The sequence below is a fragment of the Poecilia mexicana genome, unplaced genomic scaffold (genome assembly GCF_051168715.1).
Source record: "Poecilia mexicana isolate PSO_F unplaced genomic scaffold, ASM5116871v1 scaffold_13, whole genome shotgun sequence".
NCBI lineage: Eukaryota > Metazoa > Chordata > Actinopteri > Cyprinodontiformes > Poeciliidae > Poecilia > Poecilia mexicana.
Genome location: NW_028263382.1, coordinates 22,202,674 through 22,230,457, shown reverse-complemented (window position 1 = coordinate 22,230,457; position 27,784 = coordinate 22,202,674). Strand labels below are relative to the sequence as shown.

General features: G+C 37.4%; 1 protein-coding gene across 1 annotated transcript in view; it reads right to left on the bottom strand.

The window, feature by feature from the left end:
* The window catches only part of dync2h1 (dynein cytoplasmic 2 heavy chain 1), a 108,828-nt gene that overhangs the window by 33,258 nt on the left and 47,786 nt on the right, over window positions 1–27,784 (bottom strand). The window contains exons 68-82 of the mRNA XM_014987415.2: window positions 27,588–27,697; window positions 26,183–26,281; window positions 25,663–25,786; window positions 21,681–21,844; window positions 21,310–21,429; window positions 19,985–20,119; window positions 18,202–18,345; window positions 14,570–14,659; window positions 11,063–11,128; window positions 10,905–10,955; window positions 10,779–10,832; window positions 10,411–10,542; window positions 9,473–9,545; window positions 3,289–3,449; window positions 2,656–2,781 (exon numbers count right to left, since the gene is read on the bottom strand). Coding sequence (XP_014842901.2) covers window positions 2,656–2,781; window positions 3,289–3,449; window positions 9,473–9,545; window positions 10,411–10,542; window positions 10,779–10,832; window positions 10,905–10,955; window positions 11,063–11,128; window positions 14,570–14,659; window positions 18,202–18,345; window positions 19,985–20,119; window positions 21,310–21,429; window positions 21,681–21,844; window positions 25,663–25,786; window positions 26,183–26,281; window positions 27,588–27,697 — 1,649 coding nt within the window. The remainder of the gene's footprint in view (window positions 1–2,655; window positions 2,782–3,288; window positions 3,450–9,472; window positions 9,546–10,410; window positions 10,543–10,778; window positions 10,833–10,904; window positions 10,956–11,062; window positions 11,129–14,569; window positions 14,660–18,201; window positions 18,346–19,984; window positions 20,120–21,309; window positions 21,430–21,680; window positions 21,845–25,662; window positions 25,787–26,182; window positions 26,282–27,587; window positions 27,698–27,784) is intronic.

Sequence of the window (27,784 nt, the reverse complement as noted above, 5' to 3'; positions counted from 1 at the left end):
CACCTCTGTTGTCCTTTCAGGATGTGAGAGAGCACTGAATGTTTGGCAGATAACAGAAAGGCTAAGGACATTATAGTAAAATTACTCTCTCAATTTGAAAGGATTAAACAAACCGTTATGGAACAGCCTAAATTTGGCTGGCTTTTGCAAATATCGGAGTTAAGGTACACTATATATCTATATACTCTAAGGCATTCTCTCTTATTCTTGCACCAACAGCAATTCTGTGCTCTCCCTTTCTCATTAAATGCACTGAACAGATTGATTGCTGGTTTAGTTTATGGACCAAAACAGTATAGACTAAAAATGAATGATTTCAGTCTGTCAGTTTAAAAATCTCTGACAAGGCTAGAAACCTACTCACTATTCCAAAAGTCAGAAGCAAACATTCTGAAACAGCCTAAAGGTTTTATGCACCAAAAAAATTGGAATAAGCTTCCTGTACAATACAAGACTGCTGCCATCCTGAGCTCCTTCAAAACAAAGTTAAAACGTTTTTATTTGCTGTTGCCTAATCTTAAAATAAGCAATTACTTTATTTTCTAATCTGTTTAATCTAAATCTATTGTGATGTGTTTTATTTATGTTGTTATTAATTCCAATTATAACAACAAACATATAACCTCAAGTTGACTTTGGCCAAAAGATGGTATAAAGTTGCCTTACTTCCACTGGACATATGTGGAGACTTTTCTACAAAATCTAACAGCCCCTTGTTCTTTTATGTTTCTGTGCAGGGAACAGATTTCAGAATTAAGTAGACTTGCAATGAGCTGAATAGTCCAATGTGCCTTTTTTTTTTATTTTATTTTTTTTTAATCAATGGACTTCAAGAAATGTATTTCTCTCTCTGAATCGGCTACATAAGGTCATAACAGATGGATTTTATGTCTTCAGTTCCACACTTCCTTTGAGTGGCAGGCTTTGTCTAAACTTAGTAAATTGAAACAGAATTTTCTCTTAATTTATGTGGCATAGTTTTCTAAGCTTCGCTTCAGTTTATCACATTTTATTCAGTATGCTACATTGATCTTATTGTGAAGAGTGAAAAAAAGAACAACAAGCCCCCCTCCCCCAAAACACACCACAAAACACATACATACATATATGTTAATATTACATAGCACGGACTGATCAAACTACCTCTGAAGCTTCTCTCCCACAGAGAGTCGATAAGTTCATGGCACCGTATTATGAACTTGACACACAGAGTGACAAATGACAGTGAAAGGCAAGTTTTCTTTGACAGCAGACAGTAACAAAATTTTAAACTTTAATGCGTTGCATCGCTAGCCTGCGTGCAAGCATCTTCGTGTACGAGCTCAAAATTTCATATGCAAGAATTAGGCCAGCCACTCAGCTGGATGAGGAGAGGTGACCGGTGACTCATCACACAAGTTCCATAGGAAATGAATGGAGAGGAACAAGTTTTTGATACTGGCTATATGGCAGCTGCTCTGGGCAGCATCAGAAAAGGGTGGCCCACACAAGAAATAAAATACAGTATATCTTATCTGTAAGTCTGCATGTATGTGTAGTGGAGTAAGTTACTCAGTTACTCACTTACTCCACAGTTGCTGTTGAGTACTGGGAGACTACATTATCTGCTCTCTGCTACAAAACAACAACTGATAATTACTTGAATTTTAATTGGGGTGCGTCAGAAGAGATTTACCCAGGGCACCATTTCCACAAGAACCACAGTGCTAGAGTGTGATTATTCTGATAAAATTCTTTAATCAATTGACAGCACTAATACATATATTCACAATTAAAAACATTGGTTTTATGTGACTGCTAACTCTCAGTCACTAATGATAGTACTTCTTATTTCTGCCCTGGGTTGCATTAATGGAATATTTTTCATTTGACTGAATTTTAAAATGGTGACGGAAAAATCTGAAGGTCGTCCGTCATTTTAACAAATCACAATTCACACCGCTGACCACTAGGTGCAGACATCCAAACATTTTCTCAACTTAACACACAGAGTACAGATAACTAACTCAATCAAAATTTTTCATCTGAGTATCATCTCTGACCTGGACTCAATGCATCTCGCTATCTGTGAGCTGACAGAGCGCAGCAGGATTATGGACAGGAGCACGTCTGGTGCACCAGAAGGAGCACATATGTTGTGGGATTTCCTCCCGCTGCCCCTCATTCACAGAGCTTTTCTGACTTCTGATTGCTTCAGTTCGAGAAATGTTTCCCAAATTCAAAACTTTGGCTGAACTGACACTTGTAATTCCAGTCTCCACTGTGAGCAGCAGAGATATTCATCCTCCAGATGAACATCAAAACCCTGAGACATTTGAGTAGGCTCATTCTGGTGGACAATTCAGGTCAACTGACTCTCTTTTTCTTCTATATATGTAGATATATGAAGAAAAAATATCGCAAAATTTCTACATCACCACATAATCTGCACAAAAAAAAGTGAAATCCTGGAGGGACTGAAGAAGTAAAGATACAAATCTGTAGTGAGTATGGGTAGTTTGAATCCATTTTGCTAATAAAATAATCTTTCTGTGGATTAATTTCATTGTCATCTAGCAAAAACCACAAAACTAACACAGAAAACAATATAAAACAAATATAATCTAGTGCTTAAAGCCATATCCCACAAAAACAGCATAAACACAAAGAACCCACCTTCTCCAGAAGGGGCAGCCAGGCTGTGACGAGGTGGAGATTTTTCAAGCAAAGCCAGTCTCCGTTTCGAGAACATTCTCTAAGTGTGGCCAGGGCCACATCAGCCTGTCCCTGACCCATGGAGATCTAAACAGGTAGAGAGGAAAGGTTGGGAACAGGGGAGACAAATGGAATCAGTTGGGAAAAAAAACATGTTGTGTCTTTCAGTCCAATGCTGCCTTGCAAAATTAGAGAGCTGAACTTTTGCCTAACATTTTAACTCACCTATGTCCTCAGTCAGCATTTTCTCATTTAAAGCCAGTGGCATAAAATGGATATCACTTATTTGATTACTTACATACACTATTTAGCCATAATACTCTTTAAAACTTGACTTTCTTGTCTTAATGTAATGCTAAGTAATTTAAGGAATAAAAAAAAAATCTTTAAACACCACTTTCCCTTAGTCGGTGTATTATAAACCTTATAGGTAGAACAGTGGCACAGGATTTATGTTAAAACTGCGATACACAAAAAACATTCAACAAGCTATGGCACACTAGTCTGTGGATGTGATTGTGCTAGTCTGTCGAAAACCCTTTCGCCCCTGTTAATCTCCTGTGTGTTCTATATTTGTATTCTGCTGTTCCCTACCTCATGGTAATTGTCCCTGCCAATAGTTTCTGCTGCTAGTTCTGCAAGCTCCTGGGATGGGTCTGCCCCTGGAGAGATGATGATTAACACCGGCTCCCACTCCATTGTCTCAGTGTAGAGACGTCGCAAATTCAGAGGAGGAGGGGAAAGCTCTTTCATACCTGCAGAAGAGGAGGAGACATATTAAATGATAATGAGGAGCGTGAAAGATATATCTGTGAAATGTCTTTAAATATTTTCCCCTGCCCCATTTTGCTATAGACCCACGTGTCTTTAATAAAGTGAACTAGCCAATTAAACATTGGCATTTGAACATCATAGACCTTAATGTGTGAAGATAATATAACAATGAGTGTTAAAGTAACACTGTTCATGTGCTGGATGGACAAAGAAATCATGGAGCATAGCAACAAAACAAAATTGGAGGCAAATGGAAACACATTAGAGCTGAGGCAGATTTGGTGCACTTTAGGTGTGGTAAGATATGGAAGTTTATTGGCAAACATAAAACAAAGAAAGAGTCTGAATAGAGTAAGTTAACCAGACATGTTGGGAGAGAAAGTGTGAGGAGGATGGGGAGGCTAAAGGGAAGGCAATGATGGGGAAAGGGGAGAGGGCAAAAAAAAGAAGACACTAAGAAAGACAGAGAGGGGGTTTGGGAGGGTGACGTGCTATGCATATTGAGAGGTAGGATTGCGGCAGCAGAAATCACCACGCAGCAAAATAATACCTCGTCAGCCAGCTGGTGTTTGGAGAACAGCCTCTTATACATAGGTGCAACTCTAAGTATGTAATTGAGTCTGTGTTGCTTTACTGAAACCTTTATGCTCCTGTGATGTATTGATTTTGATGGTGAGGTATGAGTCAACAGTGAAATGCTTGCCCACACAGCACCAGAGCCTGTCCTGGAAATTTTTGATGGGATGTTACTGGTGGATATATTAAAAGAAGTATTAATGTGAACACAACCATACACTTGCGCAAAATGCTGTCCACTATGGTTGAGGCGAAAGACCAAACCTAAACATTAACTTGGTGTGTGCTACCAAATTCAGAGTGTTTTACCATGGCTTGCACAGTAGAACATGCACAAAGTCTTGGGAGAATGAGCTGATTTGCTAAAACGAAGAAAAACAGATGTTTGTCTGCAAAAAAAATGAAGCATTTGCATAAGATCTGCTAACAAAAATTCATACACAACTGGCTTTGGCATGGTCAGATAATCAGTATTCGCACTGCAGTCCACCGTCCTCTGCCTGTGAATAGAAAAGTTCACCTTGGACCCAATAACACATAACAGACAACAGGGTGAATATAAGTGAAGAAGATAACAGCACAAGTCTCACTAAGGCTGCTGTAAAGGCCAAGATATAGATTCAATAAAATATATTTTTTTAAGTTCTCTACCAAAGTCACTCTGTATATACAGGTGCTGGTCATAAAATTAGAATATTGTGATAAAGTTCATTATTTTCCATAATGTCATGATAAAAATTAAATTGTCATATATTTTAGATTCATTGCACACCAACTGAAATATTTCAGGTCTTTTATTGTTTTAATTTTGATGATTTTGGCAAACAGCTCATGAAAACCCAAAATCCCTGTCTCAAAAAATTAGAATATTATGAAAAGGTTCTCTGAACGAGCAATAAAAATAATCATCTGAATCAACAAAGTAACTCTAAACACCTGAAAAAGATTCCTGAGGCCTTTAAAAACTCCCAGCCTGGTTCATTACTCAAAACCACAATCATGGGTCAGACTGCTGACCTGACTGCTGTCCAGAAGGCCATCACTGACATCCTCAAGCAAGAGGGTGAGAAACAGAAAGAAATTTCTGAACGAATCGGCTGTTTGCAGAGTGTTATATCAAGGCACCTCAGTGGGAAGTCAGTAGGAAGGAAAAAGTGTGGCAGAAAACGCTGCACAACGAGAAGAGGTGACCGGACCCTGAGGAAGATTGTGGAGAAGGGCCGATTCCAGACCTTGGGGGAAGCAGTGGACTGAGTCTGGAGTAGAAACATCCAGAGCCACTGTGCACAGGCGTGTGCAGGAAATGGGCTACAGGTGCTGCATTCCCCAGGTCAAAGGTCAAGCCACTTTTGAACCAGAAACAGCGGCAGAAGCGCCTGACCTGGGCTACAGAGAAGCAGCACTTTGGACCACTGTTGTTCAGTGGTCCAAAGTACTTTTTTCGGATGAAAGCAAACTTTGCATGTCATTCGGAAATCAAAGTGCCAGACTCTGGAGGAAGACTGGGGAGAAGGAAATGCCAAAATGCCAGAAGTCCAGTGTCAAGTACCCACAGTCAGTGATGGTCTGGGTGCCATGTCAGCTGCTGGTGTTGGTCCACTGGGTTTTATCAAGGGCAGGATCAATGCAGCAGCTATCAGGAGATGTTGGAGCACTTCATGCTTCCATCTGCTGAAAAGTTTTATGGAGATGAAAATTTAATTTGGTCTGGAATCGGCCCTTCTCCACAATCTTCCTCAGGGTCCGGTCACCTCTTCTCGTTGTGCAGCGTTTTCTGCCACACTTTTTCCTTCCTACTGACTTCCCACTGAGGTGCCTTGATATAACACTCTGCAAACAGCCGATTCGTTCAGAAATTTCTTTCCGTTTCTCACCCTCTTGCTTGAGGATGTCAGTGATGGCCTTCTGGACAGCAGTCAGGTCAGCAGTCTGACCCATGATTGTGGTTTTGAGTAATGAACCCGGCTGGGAGTTTTTAAAGGCCTCAGGAATCTTTTTCAGGTGTTTAGAGTTACTTTGTTGATTCAGATGATTATTTTTATTGCTCGTTCAGAGAACCTTTTCATAATATTCTAATTTTTTGAGACAGGGATTTTGGGTTTTCATGAGCTGTTTGCCAAAATCATCAAAATTAAAACAATAAAAGACCTGAAATATTTCAGTTGGTGTGCAATGAATCTAAAATATATGACAATTTAATTTTTATCATGACATTATGGAAAATAATGAACTTTATCACAATATTCTAATTTTATGACCAGCACCTGTATAAGTGCAAAAGATTTAGTACTTTTTGAAAAGTCCTGCATATGTGTGTGTTGTGTTCACTGAGGCATGCCTGTGTGTGTGTGTGAACAGAGAGCAGTGCCCAGGCCTGGACTGGAGGGATTGAGTGAGATTAGCTGTAAGAGGATTACAGACCATGCCTCATTAGCATACTGATTTACTGCCAAAAACACATACGCATACACAAAAAACTCTTCCGCCGTCCTGTTCTGATGTTTCATCCCTCTGTCTTGCATGCTCCCCTCCCCCGCCCCCAAATTCAAAACCATGCACAATCTTATCATCTCATGCATTATCCACTCACTGAATGAGTTCACTGGGAGTTTGAGGACTATCACTGTGTCATGATTAAGTTAGCATTTCAATACAATCACCAACAAACAAACAAGAAAAGAAAGAAAAAGGATTCTAAAGATTTTGAAGAACCTACGAAAGCAAATTAAAAAATAATCTTATTATTCTTGTAAAAGAGATGGTATGACAGAAACCAGCAATCTATATGTAAAAGATGATGCTTTACTAAGAATAAATGTACAAATGGTATCACTGACACTGTTGTTTTTAAGGTTACATATGTCATCTTGTTTTGTTTTGGTACAATTGGCCCAAATACTTAAAGCATAAAGAATTTGTGCACAGTTTAAGTTGTCATTATAAAGTCTGCTGATCAGGTTGATTGGGAGCGCAGAGCATTTGAACCTGGGTATCTCCATCTTCTGGGTGGCCTTCAGCATCCACTGTGCCGCTTGACGCTTGTGGTGTTTTGTTGCCAGGCCTCAGCTCCCCTCCTTTTTGCACATTTGTGTTTGTCTTTGTTTTTGCACTTCAACACTTCCATATGCATCATACAACACATCCAAGCATTTGCATTACGTCACTGATACTGATATCCACAATCAATTGTTGTTTTTGTTAATAAAAGCCCATTTGTATGCACTTTAACCACTGCGTGGTCTCCTGTTTTGTTATGACCTTGAGCCAGTCGTAACATATCTATATATATGGATAGATAGATATATAGACACAAACTCTTACATATTTGTAAACCTTTATAAAATTTAAAATATACCTTTAAAAATGGATAAATGCAATATGTGCCATCCACATTGCAAAAAGTGTTGCAATGTGGATGGCAAATCATTAGGAAAAACCTTAAGCAAGAGAGTTATTCTTATTCATATTGTGTGAACACAGAGAGCAGCAGAAAGTCCAAGCTTTTAAGCCAAATAAATGTGATAAATTTAAGTGGGCATTGCACGAACATCATCTGAGGCGTGTTAGTGGAATCGTCTCATTATTCTTGAGTTTGAGATTCACGCAAGACATATTATTCAACAAGAAGTAGTCGTGTACTTCTCTGCATTACAAAAATTATAAGATGACAAATTTAATAGCATCAAAATAATCAAATGTGCCAGTAAACAGTGGGTGTGCTCATTACATACCAAAACAGATTTCGGCTACTAACGGCTGGATTTCCAACATCAGGGAACATTTTTATAAATTCTTCAAATCTGAAAATTGGAAGTTCTAACCTCTACATGTTAGCAAGATGAAATTATTGCTAAATTATTTTAAAATTTTGGAAGACAAGATTTTAGTCAGACTCTTAAAAGGACTTTGTCATCATCACTTTTGGAATATTCTGCGAATCATCCGGACAGGGATATATTTTACTCCTCAGAGATTATAAGAATATAAGTGTTTATTTCCTATGACTAAAATTATGATGCAAATATTCATGCAATGGCAATTTTATTGTACAAAAACCAGGTGAAAGTGAGTAATAACAGACGTAGAACAGTGTAACCTCTGAGAAAAAAAAAATGAATATGTTAGTGCAATTTTTTTCATTGGCAAAAATGTTAGAAGGAGTAGAAATCTAATAAGGTCTAGTTTTAGTCATGTGGAAACAAGATGAAATCCTGGTCAGTGAGCCTTGATCCATGTGAGAGCAAGAAAGGGAATTACTAAATACATTCAATGTAGGTGAGGGTCACATGTCTCCAGTTAATATTCTCCCCACAGACACAGTTACAGCAAGACTCTTCCAGAGTGAGGCAAAAAAAAAAAAAATGTCAGTGCCGGGAAGAATATGTTCTTCAAACTATGCAGAACCACAATGACACAAAGCAGCAGTAGGAAAAACGTTTCTCTGAGACTTAGCAAATGTAAGTATTCTTTAATTTTATTTTTAACTGCTGTATAGCTATAAAATACTACAAAAAAAAAAAAGAGACAAATTGTAAGGTTCATGTAAAGGGTGTCTTGTATATAATGGAGGTAAGAACATTGATCAGTAACTTGCTTAATGCAGACTGTCATCTCCATTTATCTCGTTACCAAATTATGCAAGCTTATATATCTTTTATTAGCAGCTATTATATCTTAATACTGCCATCATTTTGGGTGAATTACTACTCTTTGCTGATTTGTGTGGCAGCTTTATTTTTTTCTCAAAGCCACCTATTCAAATCTTGCCTACATAATTACCCTCTCCCACTACCTCCCCTGCCCCATTAGGGTGGAAATGGTGGATATTTCAAGGAGGCTGATGACGCATGTTGTAAAGCCCTGCTGCTACACTTTTAGTTAAAAAGGAACCTACATCCTCAGGTTTGTCTTCCACCAGAGGATGGTCATGATAAATAACTGAGATAGGCACCGACAGATAAAACCCATCCATCCATTATCTTTCACCCAATCCTTGGTTGGGTTGCAGAGGCAACAACCTAATCAGAGAAGCCCTGGGCCAGTTCATCCAGGAGAATACCAAGGTCAGTCGAGAAAAAATAGTTCTCCACTTCCTCTGGGTATCCTAACATTGCAAAATGGCCAGAAAACTTCACCAGGGAGCCATCCAGTAGGCATCCTTACCAGATGGCCAAGCCACTACAAATGGCTCCAATTTTAGCCAATTTTATTTATGTGTGAATTTTGAAAACACAGAAAACATTTAACTAAATTTCTTTCAAAAAAGGTTATTCTTTTCTCGCTCTGTTATTTGGTCAAATTATATGCCATCCAACATCCGCAATAAACATTAAGGTGAAATAATTAAGAAGTGCAAATGCATTTGTCTGATAAAGTGTGGACCCCCACAAAACCTTTAAAAGTTAAACAAAAAATGTAAAACTCTTACCAAGAGCTTGAGAGGCAAAGGCTGTCATGGCGCTCTGAAGACGGTCAGGTCTCACTGCCTGAATTAACAGCAGCTGCATATATGGTAGAGTACATACAAGTAAAAAAATAAAAATAAAATAAAATAAAATCAGAAAATAACACTTTGCAAAAAAGGTTGAATTCACCTATGTTGAAGGAGTTAAGTCACACATTTAAACAGTTGGACTTCAACTTACAACTGGTACAGTCATTGTAAGAAGAATGTACTTTATGCCATTTCTAGGATTTTAACATATGCAGGTGCATCTCAGTATATCCAAATATAATATAAAGATACTTTTTTTTCAGCAACTCAGTTAAAGAAGAGACACTTCTTTATTTTTTACTCCACACACAGTGATCAATTTCCAGACTTTAGGATAATATAACTCAGATCAAATAAAACCTCAAAACGTGCCTCTCAAAACCTTTAAGCGATCAGTAGCATAACATATTGTTAAAAAGGGTCCTTTATAACATAAATGACACAAAATGTTTCTTACACATGACATGTCTGAGAAACAGATTTTTTAATTTTATTAGCACTAAGCTACAATGAACCAAACTTAAGTAAAAAACACCTGCAAGTGGATAACTCATGAATCTGAGTTTTTTAATTGAATTACAGAAATAAATTGACATATTTGATGATATTCTAGTCAGAAGAAATAGTTAATATTTTTTTAAATCATTTTGAAAATTTAACACTCCCTTATTTTTTTCTATGATTTATTTACTTAACAAATATTTGTTAAAATTATTAGTTTATTAGAAATAAAAAGAGATTGACAGCTTGCTGTCGTGACAGAAATTAGAAGGATTTCGCTGGCCAAAACAGAAAGCCAGCGTTAATCAAACAGCTGGGAAAATCTGATTTAGTTTCATTACTTCACAGCTAAAAGCTGAATGGAAGCTGACCTGCTGGAAGAGACTAATCTTTCTGGTGATGGAAGATGGGATTTCCTGTTCACACTGTGAGCTTTGCAAGAAGGACACCCAAAGGTCTGAGTCACTCAAACACAGAGTCTGGTACAGAGCTGGGAAAGTAGCCTGCAAAGCAAGAGGTGGTTAAAATTGACAAGGATGAAAGATATTACATTAGAGATGCAAATATAATCTTCAGATGGGGAAAGATTTGTTTACTGATAAACTTGCCATCAAATGTTAATTGATCCCATATTACACTACCGATGTCTCGAGTTGAATTAAATATCTAGTGTTCTGTTTCAATGTTTGATCACCTTTTAAATAAAGTAACCTGTTAAATAATATTTTAGTGCACATACCTTCAAAATGGCCACTGCTCCATGCCTCTCCTGATCAATCCAAGAAGGGAATTCCTGACGAAAAAAACCCCGTTAGAGACAGATATATTTGTTTTATGGTGCAAATGAATAAATAAGCATCCCTACCTCTTTTTTAAACATTTCTCCAACAATGGATCCGATTAAAACTTCCCATTCCTGCAACAAACAGCTCCGTCAAAAGTTGCATCTGGGCAAAACTAGAATTTATGCAATCAAACTGTCACTGGCTTCAGACAACCTAAAAATAAAAAAAAATTACTCACATTCTCCTGGAAGAGTTCAGAGTACATCCCTTTCACAAAATGCATTGCAAACATCAGTTGGTCAGCCTGAGACAACAAGAGGGAGATGAGACATAAAGTCAATTATATACATTCAGTTTAACTGTCTTCAGTATATCAAAAATAATGGATAGTTAATAATGGATAGAAAACAGATCAAACGGTATGTTGACTGAAAAAGAGGATGTTGTTGGTGCAGAGCACAATCTGGCGAATTTGTAAAAGCTCATAAGAGACAGGAAAAAGCTCTCCGAAGACTGAAAGTACTGCATGGGCTGCTGAATCATCTTTAAACACTAACAGTCCTCTGGTGTACCTACCTCACTGTCTTTCACATCTGATAGTGATTTAGAATAAAGATAACAGATACAGCCATTAATCTAGATGCTTATCCTGCTCCCACACAGAGAGAAACGGAGAGACAGTTGCCAAGGGATTTTAACTGTTAACACAAACCCTGTTAATCCAGTATGTGTTTTCCTAAATATCTGAGAATTATATTTTGAGTTCATGTTGCAAAGAGAGTGAAGATAGGACTTTATAAATGAACGCTGGTCACTGGAGTGACAGTATCAATTTTCTTTCCTGTGTAACAACACAACAAACATGGAAACTGTGCCCCTATTTACACCCACAATGAAATACAGGCATTATGCCTCAGTGGTTGACATGCAAATTTATGTAAATCTAATTTTTATGCACTTAACAAGTGGCTCGCAAGGACAGCTGAATTAGAATTACAATACAGGAGTAATATGTGCCGATGCTGTGCTTTGTAAAGTGGCGGAGTTAAGAGACCTTGTTGATCTAATCACTTAGCTTCAGTCAGATCTCCCTTATGTGTAAACCAAGTACATATAGGAGCTTAATATCCATTTGCATACATAAATGCTGCCATTGAAGAGTTTGCTAATGGTTAGTGTAAGCCTAGTAAATCTGAGAAAAACAAATAGCCTTTGGAGACAAATTGGGAAACTTTTGCTTTAAATGTTTGAGTGCTAACGTTACATAGGAATTCTACTTCTGCAATTCCGGTCTGTGTAACTTTGTATCCAGTCTGTAGATTTAATCAAATACAGAAGGATGAAGTAACGGACCTCCACACAATAAATAGTTCAACAGGTGCAGATGTGGCTTTCTAATATCAACAGTTACAGCTCTATGTTTAGCTGTGAAACAACCTATAGACTTAGGCTTTCCTTATATCGCAAGAACTTTGTTGCATGTTATGATTCATAAATTCAGCTCTGATTTGGCAAGAAGCAGAAATCAGAAATTTCTTGGTAATCTTTGGACAAATAACATACCCTTTTTGAAATTAGTAGGTCTGCATTCACACTGCAGTCTGAAGTGACTCAATCCAATTTTTTTTTTTTGATGTAGTGCGACCTTTATCTGAACTTTTCATAACAGTCTGAACAACACAAATTCTTTTCGAATGCGACCATATCCGATACGAATCTGATTCAAATGCGACCTAACGTCCAGGTCGCTTCCATCTGACCTGAATGTCACTGATACTCGACAAATCTCACTATTCTGTGTCCTGATATGCGCAAGCGGGAAGAACAACAACAACCATGACGGACTATAATGAGGATGAAGTTGTTAATATGCTGCTCCGGTCGGACAACAACTTCAAATAAGCTCCTCCGTTAGCCTCCATGTTTACTTCTGCAAACACTGAGCACCACTTCTTCTTTTTATGGCAGTTGGCAGAACACCAAGAACGCTGTTATTGCTCCCTCAACTGCGCATGCGGGACACTTTCAGGTCGTTTTCCCGTTCACACTGCTGAACACAAGCAGGTCGCATTTATATGGAAATGTGAACGACCACGGCAAAAAAAAAAAAAAATCAGAGTTGACGAAAAATATCGGAATTGGATGACTTTAGGCTGCAGTGTGAACGCAGCCTAAATGTTTCTCCGCTTAGCACTTTATTTCAAGCATTTGGGACACACATCGGTTTCACGATGTGTCATGTTTTACTGAGCAGAGATGTGGAAACCGTTTACAGCATTTCCAGGTAACATTCTCATTAGATTGGCTTAATCAGTTCCTGTCGCGCCATCAGGTAATGTTCTCTTCAGTGAGAAGTGTACCATCAACAATAATCAACAATAGGCATGACTCAGTGTGAGATTGTGATGGTTTTACCAGAGTAAAATTATAACAGTATCATGGTTTTAAAACAAAATTTTCCAAATATTTAATGAAAAAGATATAGGATATCCCAAAAGTTGTTATTCAAAACAGAACAGCAAAGATCATTCCTACTACAGGTAAATATGTTGACCATTGTGTTTGTAAAAAATGTTACCTTTATTTGTAGTTATTTTGATTTTTATAAATAGAATATACTGCCTGCTAAATTTAGTAGCAGTTTTTAGGAGGTTACTATATACAACATAAGTACAACTTTAGTTTTAAAACAGTTTTATCTTAATAAGAACAAGGGGTGGTGCACAGTATTTTTGCACCAGAAATATTTCCAAACTGCCATGTTAAAATTAGTAATTTAATTGAATTAATCTGCTTTTATACAAAAAATTTTTAATTCAACAGTACGAAGTAACAATTTCTAGTCTATTGATCATATAGATGTTTGGGTTAGTTTTTCAAGCTTTATCATTAGTTTCCCACAGTGCAAGCTATCCACCCTACCTATATCTATTAATGTGAACCTGCTATATATCTTTTCCACACTTCATCATGTGAGCTGCACACATGCTGATCCTGAGTGAAGAGGAAAAGATTCAGTTGTTTTCTATCAGGTAGTAGCTGAGCTGCTGCTGATCATAGATGTGTGATGTTAACTAAATATACATATATTATCCTCCACCTGCAGTGCTTGAAAGTCCCACAATCCCACAGGTGATAGATCAACATAGCAACACTCAGAGCACAAACATTAGAATTAACATCCACTGCCTAATCAATAACCCTGTTGTTACCCTTGTGACACATTGTTAGTGTGTTGGCTTCAAAGGTTACACTGCAGAAGGGAGTTAATATCTAAGGTTATGCGATGGCGTCTTTGACCTACAGGATCCGTAAGAACACTGTTAGAGATTAATGCACATCTAATTAAACTGCTAAAAAAATATAAGGGTGTTTGTCAAGGTAAGAGTAAGACGTCATATTTCTAATCAAAGCACTTTGTATCAGTCCACATTTCTGTTTAGAATATAAAACAGTGCATAAATCTAGTCTCAAGAAGAAAAGATAGCTCTGTATCTAATAGAGACAAAGGGAGTAGATTTTGTGGATATATGAAAATATTATTTGTGGACTGTTTTTATATTTTAGATCAACTGCTTATCCTTGATTTGAAATAAATTTGCCAAAGAACATGATGTTTACAAATTGCAGCCAGCAGGAAGCATTACTTTGTCACTACCCATTCATCACCTGAACAAATAAAACTGATTACAGATATTTTCATAGATCCTCAGAAATTCCATTCGCTCACATGAATGTATTTTACCTTGAAAAGTGACCGGCAGACATATTCATACACCATGATCTTCAAGTTGTTCTCCAGGGCAGAAATCCTGCCTTCGGTATTTAGGTCCTCCTAAAATGTACAGTGAAATATTTCATGGTTAAGTTTGATGGGCATTGATTATATAATGAGGATTTTTATTATCAGAATGAATTTGAAAAAAAAAAAAGAGACAGATATGCTTGTTTCAGTTCTTTTGAATTCAGTGCTTTACACTGAATTTGAGCAGCACCATAAGGAACATTTTAATGATGGTATTGCTTTTTAAATGTGTATTTTCCTCAAAGCCTTCCTCTACTTCCGGATCGTTTCATTATGGATTCCTCTAATGGACAAACAGACAAAACAAAATCTGTCTAGATATACATTAACATAAAAGAACATATCTCACATAAATTGACATTTTGACTACAAATTATGACTTCATAGAAAGAGCATAAACATATACCAACAGGAAAGGAGCTTCCCTATGTATATGTGTTTGTTTATGTGTTGCGACTCTAGTATTCAAATCCCTTGAATAGTTTCACATTTTGTCACAAACTGCATTTCTGTGACGTAAAAAAAAAATACAATAAAATAAAAAATAAGCATTTCTATATATTTTTTTTGTCATCTTATGGCAAAAAATTCCTGTAGCATTCTTTTAAAAGTGGTTTTCTCAACTCCACTCTTCTATAAAGACCAGTTATAGAATGTAGTAGTTGGACATGCTGTCAACAAAGCTGTGAATCTCTGCAGCTCCTCCAGAGTTACCATTGAGCTTTTTGCTGCTTCTCTGATGTGTACAGGGATAATGTCATGTGGAGATCCTGTAGCAATGGTCTTCTTGCCTGTCAGTTTTAGTAACTATCCTTGTTTTTATAAAATGCAGCTGTAGATTGTGGATTGAACTGAGCTTTGTTAAAAGCTTAGGATACTGTAGTAAATGTAAACTTAATTTAACCTCCTTCACAAATTTCTCCCTGACGTGTACAACGTATTCCTTGGTCTCTACTATGAAGTTTGTTCACTAATAAACCTCTAATGCCTTCACAAATCAGCCACATTCATAATTTAATGAATGATTTGTAAGAGTAGAGTTTACTGCTCACCCATTAGGTGACGTCTGAAGGTAACTGCTTTCAGTGGATTTCACTTAGGGGTTAGGAGGCAAAATGCAAAATGCAAGAACTTTCTTTTCTTTTTTTTTTTTTTTGTAAAACATAAAATCCATGTAGCCTTTCTTTCCTCACTGCTACGTCACTGCTACATCGTACTTTGCGAAGCAGGATGTGTTGTATGCGTATGAAAACATCAGTGTGTTAAATCAGCCATTACAAGGTAAAGTCCTCTTCCAGATCTCAGGAACCACATGCAGCAGTTGGCAAATTAAAAATGCTCACTCACTACACCAAGCAAGTGAACAACACAAAGTGAATTAGACTCTGTAAATCAGTGCACCCATTATGATGACAGTTGCTGACAGTGTCCACATGCCTTCCTGCATGCACACACACACACACACACACACACGCACACACACACGCACACACACACACACGCACAATAGCAGTGGCAAGCTTCTGTCGTCAGGTGATAGATACTCTTGGATGGCAGCGCTGGCTCTGACAACCCACACAGGATGTCAGAAATTAGTGCTCTCTATCTCACAACTCTTTGTATACCTACATGTGTGTGTGGGTGTGGGCTCTCATTATCGCAGTGTTTTAAGCTCAGTTCGAAAACAGCAGTGTGACAGTCTGTGTTGCTCTCTGTCTGACCTTAGTTTTAACCCCATCTCTTGATTTTTTGCGACGTCTCCTATTCATTCAATTATTTTCACTCTTTGCTCAGGTTTTATTTTACAGTTGTATTTTATGGAAATCCTATGTAACATATTCTTTGCTGTTAAGCCATGTAAGCATCAAAGTTTAGCCTCACATAAAAGCTTCAAGCCACATAAAAATACTTGTTCTGCTGCATTTTAACTCAAGGATAGCTGCATGTTCGTGCAATAAAGTTATGATAGATACAGAACACATCGGCATCAAGGTTGTTCGCTTTTTTGCAAAGTAAGAAAAAAATCCTTGGAAGACAGCAGCAATAGTTCATCACTTCCTTTAAAATAAAAGTAATCAATGACCTTCTGCCAGCCAAAAGTACACAGATTTTCAAAGCAACAGTTTGAGATTGGATGAAAGGTATTGAGAAATAAAATATAAGAGGCGCTGTTGGATTAAATACTGTGTCTGAACTGTTGTCAGGCAACTAGTAAGGGCTCTTACTATACATAACATGTTAATCAGGGAGCTACAGTGTTTTTTGGTTTTTTTTGTTACTACTTGACTAAGAGACGCCAGCCACTTCTTCTGCTGTTGGGTGTTTCTTCTAAGCTCCCCAAACACTCTGAAAAACAAGCTTAGCATAACTTAATTTTCAAAAACGTCACACTATCCCACAAAGCTGGACCAACTCTGTTTTAATCACACAAATAACAAAGCCACTTTCAACTGAAAAAAAACCCAACCAAACAAAAAATAAAAAAAACATATTTAACCACCTAAATTAAATTTATCTGGTTTCTCAATGAAGACAGTCTGGTGTTAGTAGAGTTGATTGAATACAGCATCATCCATCATGTTGTCAGTTATATTAACCCAGCAGAAGAATAGTTTGCACTTTTGTCACATTTTGGAAGAGATGGATTACAAACAGAGATGCCCATAATGATTGGACAGAGATCACAATCAGACAATTTTTCCTCAACTGGCTCCACATATTTTTCTCCTTTTCATAGATTTCAGACAATAAAGACATTGAACATTCACTGAGTTTAAAAAAAATCTGACAAAAGTTAATAACCGGGGCTCTGTTGCATATGATTCCTTTTTTTTCTTGGATTCTAAACTAACGTGAAAGAACACGAAGGAATTTCTTCTTCGTCTTTTAGGTGCTATGTTTTCTCAAAAGTAATGCAAGTGAAACTGAAATATTTCTCATCGGCAAAAAATACCGCAACCTACAAATCTGGATTAATTTATTTTTCTCCATTGACAATTTCACTGTCCTCCCTTCCCGGCTGGTCAAGGGCCTTGGTGTCATCCTTAAGAGAAACCTACGTTTCACAGCTCATATATACAACATCACCCGCTCTACATACTTGCTTGACTACCTTGAAAGTCTTGAAAGGCGATTCTAAATTAAATGTGTTATTTTATTATTGCAGTTCTTACAAAAAAGGCCTGGAACCAGGCAGTCAACTGGGGGTTGGTATCAGTTCATCTCCAATTAGAGCTAATTCCACTGCGATATTACAAAAATCATTAAACTAAAGAAAACAAATGAGGTTTTTCTACAACAGCTTTAGTTCTTAACATGATGTAATCCAGGTTTGGCTGTATCAGCACATCAAGGAGTCTTTGTGTTTCTGTTAAGGGTCCATTTGAGTCTAAAAATGTCCACAGTTCCTGAACAGTAATAACAACTTGTTTTATTTGGGTTCATTTTGACTGTTATAATTTTTCAAGTTCCCTAATATGTAGTATTTCAATATGCGGTAAAGGATTTAAGAGTCTTTTGATATAGGTAAAAATGGGAGAAGTATCAAAGCAGTACAAATGTTATCCTTTTACCTTCTTGGCCTGAAGAGCCCTTTGGAAGAGGCGCAAAAAGGAAGCAAGACTGAAACAGTACATGTTGTTGATCTTTGACAGGTCTGTGATAACAAAATACATCTTGCTGGCACTCTCTGCAAAGGGCAGGTAGGCATCTCTCTCCTAGAGCAGGAAAAAAACATGTCAAAAAAGACAGGAGAAAAGATGAAACCAAGAAACAGTAAAAAAGAAATTTTACAGATTGTAACGAGTTACATAAAACACAACACGTTGCTGATGGACAAGAGAACTGATATGTAGACGATAAGCAGAAAGCCAGAAGAGATTGTATTTATGTTTTTATTTAAAAAAAAAAAAGGATGGGAGGAAAGAGAGGGAAGCTTGAGGTGTGATGGGATATGGAATGTGAGAAAAAAACAGGACATGCATAAAAGAAAATGAGAGCAGAGAATAATGCATCAACAAAAACAACAGAGAAAAGACTAACATCAGTTCTGGTTTAACACTGCTCCCTAAAGGATTATCTGGTAATGCAGCTTCAACATATATGCTTCCAAACCTGTGTTCCCTTGGTCAGCAGTACTCCATGTACTGTAGTTATTTAGACAAGATTTAGCTGTAAGCTACACAATATTTTCAGTCTAAATATTCCTTTCAATACATTTTTCCAAAGTTTGGAGGAAGATCTATCAAAAAAAAAAAAAAAAAAGAACTTAGGTCCACATATTTAAATGAGACCTATTATGCTTCCATTTAAACAAGTTAGGATAGGTCAGTGGGCTACATGGACAAAACATGTTCTTTACACTTACTGCACAAAATCCTTCTAAGATACTAAGATTTAACTCAGTCCATTCTGCCTATTTTGAGCTCAGAATGAGCTGTAATAAGGCTTCAACAGATGCGCAAATGTATAGCCATGCATTTTTGATCAGGGTCAGAGAAGCAAAAGGAGTGGAACCTCCTGCACAACCATCAAGAATGAAGCAATTTCTGAATACAAGTCGACAACAAAACACTTGTCTTTTCCAGCAGTCACAGCACAGTGCAAATGGCAGTGAAACCCGCTGACCAAATTTGCTTATCTTCTAATAATGGAGAAGACACAGCTCCACTGGGGTTTCTAGCTGAGGTTAAAGGTGCATCCACCTTTCAATATGAATTTCATTTCTTCTTCTTTTTTTTTTTTTTTTATGAAATCTTACATTTTAGGAAAACTGTATTCCAGTGCCCTTCTTGCTCAACCATGGAGATGCTTGTCTTGCTTAGCGAAACTCATTGAAAGTTAATGATCGTACTGTGAACAAAGTTGCTTTAATACTGCTGTAAGTAATGTCTGGCCACTGAAGTTTGGGCCATTTGTCCACTAACCTGCATGTAATGTGTATGGGTCACTCATGGCTCACTAATGTCAATTTGATAACTTATTTTATCACACGATGATAAAGAGTTGTGGTGCGCTGACAACATGCTAGCTAACGCTAAAACAGCAAGACAAATGCCGGTAACCATGGCAACCAGTCTGCGTAAAGGCTAGCCGACTCTTTGTGCAGTGAAGTTGCGCGTGCATCTGCTGTGTTTACAAACACACAATGCCGCTACAGGGTTGGACTATAGAAATGAATGAAACATGAATAGAAGTCAATGCAAAGTTTCTGTCAAGATAAAAAGACACTGCATATGTGTGTGTTTATAAAAAAAAAAAGCAGTTAAAAACAAGTATCAGCATTACCAACACATGTAAAGGAGTAGACTGCATTTCTTTTTCTCGTGATTTTAGAACACAAATGACTTACAGTACCTGGTCCAAAGACACCTGGAGCCTGTGTGATTCCACCAGTGACTCCTGGATGAGGGCACTGCTTGCCTTGGTTTGGTTTAAGCTGTCAATCAGCTCCCTGTTCTCAAGAATATTACCTTGAGCTGTAGCCAAAGTCTGATGCAAAGAAAAACAGACAGATGGACAGGTTGTAACAGATGAGTGGGAGAGATGGGAAAAAGAGAGGGACGGGAGAGAGAGCGAGTATGTTGTTGGGTTTCGGTGATTTTATCTCAAGTCTGTAATCTGATAAAAGTTGCAAGAAGGGGTGATGCTAGGGCTTCAGCAGCCTTGTGTAAGGAATTTCAAACTCCTAAAATAAGTGCTCACTGAGTTCTAAAACTCTCCCCCTCAGCTCTGAGGAACCAACTCTCTGAAACGAAGTGATAAAATGTATTCAAATAAATTCAAGTAAAATAGATGAGAAACCAGCAGAGCATGGAAATGTCAAGTCAAATATGCTCCTACGATTCAAGAATAATTACATGTCTAATACCACTGAAGCACCGACATCTGGCTATTGGCATTAATTCTCTCTGTGTATGAGTTTCCAAATGTCCCTCTGACCACACGAAAAAGGATTTTTACGCTGTATTTCTAAGCCTGGATATCCATCAGAATGGTGTGCAACTTCGAATGTGAAAGTACATCAGCATTGAGCTGTTGTGGTTACAAGAAGACAATATTACGGTGTTAGACTGCAAATGATAACTTTCTGATTATGTGGAGGGGTGGAAACATCATGATAGAATCTACACGGCACATAATGTCATTTTTGTATGCTTCAACCTACTGTGTTGTTGTGAAATTATTGCACAGGGTTTAATCTGTACATTTCCAAGTAACACAGAGAAGTACAATGAACAAAAGGAAAAGCACAGCCATTAAACCCCGCCCCGACCCCCCAAGAGGGACCCACTGATTAAGGAGGATGAGTGGTGCAGTAGTAAAAGCCCTCTTCCTGCAACACAGAAACATAGGATCAATAATGAGGACTGGTTGTTTCTACCTTCATCTGATACATTGGACAGGTATAGTGATTGCAGCAGTACTCACTGCTCCTGATTCGCCTGTACACAAAGCCTTACAAAGTCTAGTTCACTTTCATCACACTAGCAGTGGAACTTAGCAACTTCAACATCTGCAGTGCAGTGGACAGTAATTATTCCAGAAACAAAAGAATACAACCTGTCCATCTGTCCGCACACATTTCTTTTTGGTGCACTGGTTAATAATTGCATATGCACACAAACAAAGATCTTAAATTGTCAAACATGTGCGGCTTGTTAATGTTGTGTAATGTCTACCTCTAGCAAAGATTCTTCCAGTTGTGCCAGCTGTATCTTCTTGTCCTCTTCTTGTTGCAGCAGTCGCGTTTTCTCAGTCTCCAGTTCTGGCTTCTCATGCTGGATGGTCAAGGCTAGCAGCTAAAACATTCACACAAACGCAGAGCCTTAAGATGAGATACAACGCAATTACGACTCAGACAAAGCAATTCTAATATTCCACTTAAAAATTCTGTAGATTTTGCTCATTGGATATTAAACTCATAAAGTCTTGGGGGGGAAAAAATCATACACAGGCAGCACATTCAGTAACTCTGCTTTATTTCCCAATGGGGTTGTTAAAATATGTAGCTGATGAGCTTTTGCTTGAGTGTTTGTGTCAGCTCGGGTACCTGTCCTCGCAGGCCTGCCCTGGTCGTGGTGAAGTTGACCTCTGTGACCACCGAAGCAGCATCGGGGGGGATGATGGGACTGGGATTCCGCGTTGCCAGGAAGAGACGGAAGTCCTCGTTGTAATCAATAACTTTGTCCCCAATCTGAACCACGTACCTGGGACCTGCAAGTATGTGCGCGTGTGTGTGTGTGTGTGAATGTCGACATTAAGGTGCGAGTCACTTCATGACATACTGTTCTACTCAGACATGCAAGTGTGCCTATAATGGCCATTTAAAAACCTGTCTACTCATATTTTGTCCTCTGCTTTTTGTCTTCTGGTTTCTGCAGTGCAGCATTTCCAGGCCTATGTCCTCACTCTTTTTTTTTCCACCTTGTTAAGCATCAAATCAGAGTGGATAACTTGCCCTTTCACATAGTTCTTCTGTCTCCACTTGTTCTAATTTAGCTTCAAATTGACAACCTCCTTTCTCTGGAAGATTCAGAGCCTTATGAGTCATGCTCATTTTCACAGGTAAGGCTTCCAGTCGGAGTTATATTTATGTGATCGGTATGCAATTACCCACAAGTAAACCAAGAACTTATAAAGGTAACACTTTATTTGAAGGGGTGTGCATAAGACTGACATGGCCCTGCCATAAACATGAAATAACACCTGTCATGAACATTCTTTATGAATGTTTGACAGTTGTCATGAAGTGTCATTCGGTAAATAATGACATTTTTAATGCAAAGTTGCTCTAAAAGTTGCATTGAAAGTCCATTAAAAATGCCAGCTTTGCATTAAATTATCATAATTTACAAAATCATGCAAAGTTGGCACTTTTAATGGACTTTTAATGCAACTTTTAGAGCAACTTTGCATTAAAAGTGGCATTATTTACCGAATAACTCTTCATGACAACTGTCATAAACATTGATAAAGACTCTTCATGTTCATGACAGGTGTTATGTCATGTTTTTGACAATGTCATGTCCGTCTTATGCACACCCCTTCGAATAAAGTGTTACCCTTATAAATATCATTGGTTATATCACAGAATCCAAAACAGTCAAATAGAAAACAAGATAGTTTGTGTTCTTTTTTTTTTTGTCATATTAGTTTCTAGACTGTTTTGATAAATTAAATGGATCAAATAATACATTCAATCAAAATAAGGAATCTATAAGAAGATACATATACGTATATCTTTATCACTGTATGTATATTCAGAGGTCTCTTTTATTAAAATCTCTAGATCATAAAGACATTCATTTCAGGAGCTAAGAAAACCAGCCACTTATGATGGGTGCTGCCCTTATTCTTGGATTGTGCAAATAATGGAAATTGATAGGCAAGAGCAAGTTTTTATAATAAACCGAAGTAATTACCTTAAGAGAAAGCGGCACCAATGTGACACTTCATTTCTTCTTTAATATGTGCTATTTATTCACACTCTATGATGACATTCACCCATTGAATTCTGTGATAGGCTACTTCAAAACACTGTTTTTAATTCCTTCAAAATGTCCCTCCTTTGATAAATTTGGCACTGGGAATTTAACATTTTGATTGTCAAAAATGTGTGTATTCACTTTAAGTCATGTGCTGGTTTAGTCTAAAGGTATATTTATATATAGCACCACCTGCACCCACTGACATATTGGTTGATAGGCTGTATATGTAAATAAATGTATATATTCACTGAACGTTTTATCTCAGGTGAACATGAGCACAATAATCAAAATTTAATAGTCAACAAAAATCTCAATATGAAATCATAAATTCTAATTTAAACTGAGAGGTTTAGTTGTGTCTGTTGCCACAAACAACTAAACCTCTGCTCCTTTTCTCCCAACATGCCTTCGTACCGTCATTGGATGAGGCAGAATGTCCTTCAGACTTAACCGGCCGTGTTTAGCAGCGGTGTTGACGACGTGCTGAAGCATGTCAGCAAAGCAATCCAGAGCAACCAAATCATGAGGACAAACATCTTGTCAGCACCGTTCTAAGCAGTTCCTCTGTGGTCCTATGCTTGAGGTGTGTATTGAGAACTGCAGTTTTATCTCTGAAAAACAGCTTTCTCTGACTAGGGAGCAAGGAGGAGGTGCGTCATCTCACACCCGAAGTGCCGGATTTGTGTCTGTTATGTAAAAGCTCTTTGCCCCACTCAGAACACACAAGTCCGGCTCTTTAGTTTGTTTGGTTGGAAAATTTTTTTTTAGAGCTTTTCCAAATATCAGATTTTCCTTTATTTTCCCTTGGTTTCACTCAGTACTAATTAGTTTAACCAACCTCAGTTTTATTTTCCACGTGTCAACAATATTGGGGTCCAATAATAATTTTTTGCCACTCGTTCTTGCCCCCCAGCAGTGTTAAAACTGCTCACCCTGGCGAGCTGATCAGCAGTCATTAATAAACTCTGACAGACAACAGGCTCTTGATGGATTTCGACATGGATTTTAAGTTGCTTTAATGCATTCAAGGGTGTTTCAACTACAGCTTAATTTGGTGACTGCCAAACCATAATGAATACAGCTGTGGATGGAAAATAAAATCTTGAATATTGACTTCAGAACTAGAGCAAATCTGTTTATATTCCAGCTCGATTTTTCCTAACTGACTGGTTTCCATGGATATTTGCCTCCTGGAAAATGAGTAAAATACCACATTCTGCTTGGATTGCTTTAATTAGTTATGTAAATAAACTCATACTACTGTAGCTTGCCAGAACGCCAGGTGATGAGTTATTATTTTTTCTAACCTTCTTCTGTAAAGCAGCTGCATGAGGAAGTACAGGAGGGAGTTTAACTGGTGGGATTAAACTTATAAATCTGCCAAGCTGGCGATAATGTTTTTGTGGATGTCGTGAGTGATCCAGCAGTTCTGCAGGAAATTTCATTGAGTCTTAAACGATTTTAGCTATGACACTTGGGCAATGCTGTCTGCAGCAGTCCACTTTTTTTTTCTTTTTACAAACCACCAAGAGGTGTTTTATAGTTGGCAAACTAAATTCCATCCAGTGGCTTCACGTCTCAAACATTCTGCTCAATCTGCTTAAAATACAAGTAAACACCTTTTTAGGAGAAACTGCAAATGAAAAAATAGTAAGGATAATATATATTTTTTATAGTAATAAAAAAATGGAAGAACTCAAAAGAACATTGACGGCTTATCTGATGTCCAGAGAGATTTCTGCCAGCAGAGGTTTATTCTCGGGAGGTTAGATTTTACTACACATATTACAAATAGCTGTTTGGAAAATCATTGAGCGGGCACTTAAAGGGCACAGCCCATCACTTTCATACAGCGAATTTTATATTTGACCCAGAATTGACAACCAGTCTGTCTCTATAAATTAAATAAATAAAAATCAATTGTTGAAAACGATCCTCATTATTTGTCTTTTTACCTCCACGCGTGCATCTGTGTAACAACATCTAAACAAACAATACATGTTTTAGATACTGTTACTAAAAGAAATACTACAAAGTTTTATCAGTAGAAAGAAAATTACAGATTTCCGATTGTATGCCTGATGTCTCCTTTCATAAGAATTGTTAAGCAACTTTTCTTATAAATCAAGACTAAAAACCCACCTGTTGCTTTTGAACCATAATAAAGAACACTGACCAACATGATTCTGATGATGACACTCAACAAAATGTAATATGTGTCACTGATTTTTCAATTGGTGACTGTTTGTTGTTATGATTTTTCATTTTTTGTTTTCATGATGTGAAGCCCTTTGAACTGCTTTGTTGCTGAAATTTGCTATACAAATAAACTTGATTGATTGATTGATTGATTGATTGATTGATTGATTGATTGATTGATTGAAGCTACAAGCAATCAATGACTTACATTGACATTTAAGTCAGTAAATGTAAGCATTTACTGCTTACATTTACTGTAAGTCAGTAAATGTAAGCATTTACTGACTTACAGGAAGATTGTGAAGCAGACATCGTAGAAACGCATCAGTATGTGGATGTGAATACCTTGAGCTATGAGGTCTTTCCTCAAGAGCGGATAGAGCACAGGTTCAACACCATCCATCTCCTGGATGATAAGTGTTTTACCAAATCTTACTGCCAGCTCCACTGATGTCATGAAGTTGCTGTCCTGGAAAGGCAGACACATAAACATAAAAACCACTAGTGGCCTCTATTAAGAGTTATCAGAGAGAAAATGGAAAAGGGGAGAAGACATGCAGCAGAGGCATCAAGGCCAGGACTCCAGGACGGCTGCGCCAAGAACTAAACCTGCTGTAAATGAGGGGCACACGCTCTCTACCACTCAAAAATCTGAATAAAACACTAATTCTTTTTATTTTCAATTAGTAAAAGAAATAAAGTTCAAAATTCTTTAGTTATTCTATTTTTTTTTTGTTCGATACCCCAAAATTATAGCAACTTATATCCTAAATATTGCCTTAGTGGAGTAGATTAACCTGGAAAGATGAAATAGGGGGGTGGACAAAAAATCAAGGATTAACTGGATCACTTGGTGAATTTTTACCTGCTGGTTAATAACCTCAAGCCTCTGTTCCTTAAGATGTGTGCGTAACCACTCTGTGGCTCTGGACGATGGGTCAATCAGGAATGGACAAGCAACACTCTGACAAGAGAGAAACATAAAACACCACGTTTTAAGATAAGACAAAATTATTTGGAAAAGGGTTATGTAATTGTGAATTCATGAATCATGTTGTTACAGTGCTGCCATCCTATTTGAATGGCATCACAATCGTCAAGTCAAAGAAGGTTAATGTTCTCATGTTGTCAGTTCTGCAGTTTTATGCCTCAGTTTTAACATCTGTTCTGGAGACTAGTTGTCTCTTTTCTTTTTTCTGAAATAACCAAATAAAAAGGTGAGAAAAAAAAAGAAAAAACGGTAATTTGACGCAATACAACATTTTTAAGTCTCATAAACTAAAGACAAATTAAATATAGCCACACTTTAATTACCTTCATATGCATAACATTTTTTGACAAAACGGTGCTTCTATCACGGATTTGATAGCAGATGATTATACTAAAAAAAAAACAAACAAAAAAAAACAACTTTGAACAAACTGAAAATAAAACTCTAGTGCTTTCAGCTCTGAGTACCAACACAGGCTCAATCAGGTGATTCAGTCACTGCAATGAAGAAAACCATCAAGTGTCCCCGAAATGTCAATAAATGTCATCATTAAATGGGGAAATGTACATCAGCTGAGATTTATGTTAAGTGAAACAAACATGTCCTCCCTTTCTTACATTACTAACAATATGTCACCTCATAAAGAGCAAAAAAGACCTGTTTCTAATGGTGACAAAAACATGAGAGACAAAAGAGAAACTAGATGTGGACAAATGGGGGTGGATGAGGGGACAACGTCTTACCTGTAACTTGAGAGTATTAATCTGAAGGCAGCAATGGTAGAAACAACACACAAAATAAATACATGCAAATGGAGGACAGGTGAAAGGCAATGATGAAAGCATTCCTTTTTCAAAGAGTACAAACACTGTTAAGTTCTTCAGTTTCTGTTTTAATATGTGTATAGATAAATCTAAATATTTCACAACACTAAAATCACAAGTCCGCTATCGGTTCCCTCTTTGATTGAGGGAACAAATCCAACTTGTCATGAGCAAAATACCACATTCTGCTTGGATTGCTAGAACTACCATAATTGTAGTCCTAGTTTATATGTGCAATAGTGACACAAATTTACATTTTTATTTATGCTTAATTCTTAGATCTACTTATTTTCCAATGATATCCCCATATTACTGCGACTTCACAAAAAATAAATAACCATTCAGAGTCAACCTAGTTTATAACTGTTGTTGCTGTTGATGTTTGAGACATAAACATGCACATTTTATTTTATTAAACCAAAAGCCGGTAGAACATGGTGGAGTATTTGTCTTACCTGTAGAATAACCAGTGCATTCTCCATGGAGAGGTCATCTGATGGCAGTCCTTGACTCTTCCATATCAACTGTTCACTCTCCGAGCACAGGAACGATCGCAAGTCAAACTCTGACAGATACAAATAGAGATCGTCAGCTATAGTTTGCGTGTTTTGGTTCTGTTTAAACCTTAATGCTATTGTTGTTATAAAGGAGC